The 3,683-nt window shown below is 41.0% G+C and overlaps 1 protein-coding gene across 1 annotated transcript; it reads left to right on the top strand.

The window, feature by feature from the left end:
- The first annotated feature begins 1,184 nt into the window (after positions 1-1,184).
- LOC101310814 (40S ribosomal protein S2-4-like) lies at positions 1,185-3,065 on the top strand. Its single transcript, XM_004302913.1, has 2 exons — positions 1,185-1,932; positions 2,585-3,065. Exons 1-2 carry the CDS (start codon positions 1,261-1,263, stop codon positions 2,741-2,743), a joined length of 831 nt encoding a protein of 276 aa, XP_004302961.1. The 5' UTR covers positions 1,185-1,260; the 3' UTR covers positions 2,744-3,065.
- The last annotated feature ends 618 nt before the right edge of the window (positions 3,066-3,683 follow it).

Here is a 3,683-nt window from a genome sequence, read left to right as displayed (position 1 = left end):
TCTCTCTCTCTCTCTTCTCTCTTCTCTCTCTCTCTCTCTCTCTCTCTCTCTCTCTCTCTCTCTCTCTCTCTCTCTCTCTCTCTCTCTCTCTCTCTCTCTCTCTCCTCTTCCATTGAGTTTAGAATTGTGTTCGACTCGATTTGGTTTTTGTTTTGAGTATAAGATTCTCTTCTTCCATCGAGTTTAGAATTGTGTTCGACTCAATTTGGTTTTTGTTTTGAGTATAAGTTTGAACGACGGAAAAAAAAGATTCAAACTGTCTAATCGGCCGACCGCCCAGACCCGCCCAAGCCGCCCAGGCGGCCGACTTTCTCCTGGACCCCTAGCTCGACCGATCAGGGGAGAATCGAAACGGATGGGTGACGCCTAGTGCCTAGGCGGCTTGGGAGCGTTTTTTAGAACATTGTAATAAAACATATATGTAAACAAAGATATTGATGTGTATGGCTAGATATGCCATGATGATTTTTCAATCTTTGAACCATACAAAGTTAAATGTGTCAATTAGCTTCTGCTTTTTAACTATTACTTAGTGTCTATTTTTGAGCATATCTGGTTGTTTCTAACTTTACTAAATGAGATAAGACCTATTAAAAATTATATAGTTCTGTTGTTATTACTTTAACTTTGCACATACGAAAATTTTATGATGAGCCCCTATATGCAAAATGCACAAGATCTCACTTCAGTAATAAATAAATCAAACTGCTAATTATGGTATATGAATCTTGCAACAATCAGCGGAAGATTCTAATTAGAGGGAGCATCTAGAAGTATGTTACCTACGACATATGCGTGTTGCACTCTTTTTCTCCTTTGACTAGAGTTGTTTTTTCCCACATAATTTTTATTATCTTTCACCGCATGGTTCAAAGGAATTTGAAGTTTTTTTTTCTTTTTATGTTAGTTGGAAAGAGGGACAAAATAGAAATTAAAAGTTTTACAAAAATGTGAGATGTGCATTTATAAAATAGATGTGTAAACAAAATTACTCTATGTAATTTGCTAAATAATTTATACGTTGAGAGAGAATAAAGTCATAGTGTACGCAGGCGCGGGCCTAGCAGGCAAAAACCATAAGCCCAAAATAAACCCAATCCACAGTCACACAAAAACCCTAGATTGCCTCTCCCACCCTTCCGCTATAAATTCCAAACATCAGAGCCGCAAGGGTTCCACACGCACTGCTATACTAAACCTAGCCTCACCCCCTCCTCTCATCTCTCTCTCGCTTCTTCACCCCCAAAACCCTAACACACCATGGCTGAGCGTGGAGGAGGCGGCGCCGCAGCAGGCGAGCGTGGAGGCTTCGGCCGCGGTATGCGCGGCGGACGCGGAGGCGACCGTGGTCGCGGCGGCAGGCGTCGCGGTGCTGGCCGCCAGAACGAGGAGGAGAAATGGGTCCCCGTCACCAAGCTCGGCCGTCTCGTCAAGGACGGCAAGATCTCCTCCCTTGAGCAGATCTACCTCCACTCGCTCCCAATCAAGGAGCACCAGATCATCGACACTCTCTGCCCTGGCCTCAAGGACGAGGTCATGAAGATCATGCCCGTCCAGAAGCAGACACGTGCCGGTCAGAGGACTCGCTTCAAGGCCTTCGTCGTCGTCGGCGACAGCAACGGCCACGTCGGACTCGGCGTCAAGTGCAGCAAGGAGGTTGCGACTGCTATTCGTGGAGCGATTATTCTCGCTAAGCTTTCGGTGATTCCTGTGAGGAGAGGCTACTGGGGTAACAAGATCGGGAAGCCTCATACTGTTCCTTGCAAGGTCACCGGGAAGTGTGGTTCTGTCACTGTCAGGATGGTGCCTGCTCCCAGGGGTTCTGGAATTGTGGCGGCTAGGGTTCCCAAGAAGGTGCTGCAGTTTGCTGGTATTGATGATGTCTTCACCTCTTCCAGGGGGTCTACTAAGACTCTCGGCAACTTTGTCAAGGTTTGCTTCTTAAACATTGTTGTTTGTTTTGTTAATTATTGATACTTGAAATTGAAATGTTTTTTTTGCAATTGATAATTGTATCGACTGATTTGTATGTTTGTTTATAGTTCCAATTATATTGTAAAATGTTTAGATTCATGAAAGATGCAATTGATTGTTTTACCAGCAAGCATTGATGTTTATGTCCATTTGTGGCGACTGAGGCTTGTAAAGGAGTTTATTTTCTTTAATTTTTGATATTGAGCGCATAAATTGTTTACACATATGACAGAGTTTGTGCTGTACTGTCCAGTTTGTCATTGTTTGATTGCAGTTCAATCTCTGTTTTAAGATATAGTTGTAGTTGCTCTTTTACATGATGTGTCTCTTGAATTGCTGTTTCATGATGTGAATTTGACCGTATAGAGTTGTCTTTCAACAAAGTGATAGTCTCTATATTTGTTTGTGTTTTCTAGATACTGAAACAAACCTTTTTATCCTTCTGGGGTGTTTGTGTTTGTAATTTTGTTTTTCAATCCAAACCAATAAATGATAATGTAACTTTGGTATATTGTCTTTTGTCCCTTGTCTTGTTATCCTAATTACCACTGTTTGGAGTGCAAGCTTTATGTCACACTTTTAAATGATGTGTAAATTGATGTCTTTGCAGGCTACTTTTGATTGTCTCCTGAAAACCTATGGTTTCTTGACACCTGAGTTCTGGAAGGAGACTCGCTTCTCAAAGTCCCCATTCCAAGAGTATACTGATATCCTTGCCAAGCCAACCGGTAAGCTTATCCTGGACAACGTTGAGAGGGTTGAGGCTTAAGCTGCTTTGGATTCCAGCTAGGGGGAGATCATTCAAACCATGTTTTGTTAGGAGCTTTTATTTTCTTTTCTGCTGAAGAACATGATAGTATGCTATTTCTTTTTGGTATTTGACTGTATTCAGTTTCTAAATATGCTTGGTTTCCAATGGATGATGGTACATTACTGAATCCTTTTAAATCTTTTTGAACTATTAGATTTTCCTTATAATTTCTTATCTAGCATTTGAAAGGATAAATGGCCTCCATTTGCTGCCAAGCAAAGTTATTGCATGTCAAACATATATTGCTGTCACAATGAAAAATAAACTTTCTTGGCACAAATACATGGTTGATGTTTGGTGTTTGGAAATGAAAGATGTAGTCTTGTGGCAATACAGGCCCCAGAAATTTTTGGTTTGATCAAACTTGGTTATAAATTTGTATAGGAAGTGTTTTCGGAATGTTGTACTGTTCAACATTTTGTTAACAACATCCGGCTCTTACAAAGCTGGTTATGTTCGTAAAACACAACCCAAACGATGTTTGTGTGCCCTAAATGGCTTTGAACTTGCAGTATGGATACCCAGATAGCGTATGCGAGCTTGGTGTTGTGCGCCTTGATGCTGAATATATGAACTGGTATTCAGTCCTATTCTCCCTGGATTGTAGTGCATTAAACATGTCCCAAGGGATGGACTAAATCCCGTCATTCTTTGGGTACCCCTCTCAAATCCGTTCCTGATTGCCTGACCTGCTCCTTGAGCATTTTTGTTTTTTCATTATTTTAGTATTTTACATTCAAACATGAATTGGGTTCTTACTTCTTAGTCCTGAAGCATTATCGATCATTTTGCCCAAATAAACCAGTTTTGAAGCAAAGCTATACATCATGCTATTTATCTGTCATTTAGAGACAGATAAAGCAAAGCAAACCTACTACACTAGGATATAAAGTAGCAC

Source organism: Fragaria vesca, linkage group LG6, assembly GCF_000184155.1.
Source record: "Fragaria vesca subsp. vesca linkage group LG6, FraVesHawaii_1.0, whole genome shotgun sequence".
Lineage (NCBI taxonomy): Eukaryota > Viridiplantae > Streptophyta > Magnoliopsida > Rosales > Rosaceae > Fragaria > Fragaria vesca.
Note: the sequence above shows the minus strand (reverse complement) of the source record. Positions and strands in the feature narration are given on the sequence as shown.

Coding starts and splice junctions, on each gene's coding strand:
- LOC101310814 (XM_004302913.1), top strand. CDS start 1,261: ATGGCTGAGCGTGGAGGAGGCGGCGCCGCAGCAGGCGAGCGTGGAGGC. Junction 1,933..2,584: donor CTCTCGGCAACTTTGTCAAG/GTTTGCTTCTTA, acceptor ATGTCTTTGCAG/GCTACTTTTGATTGTCTCCT.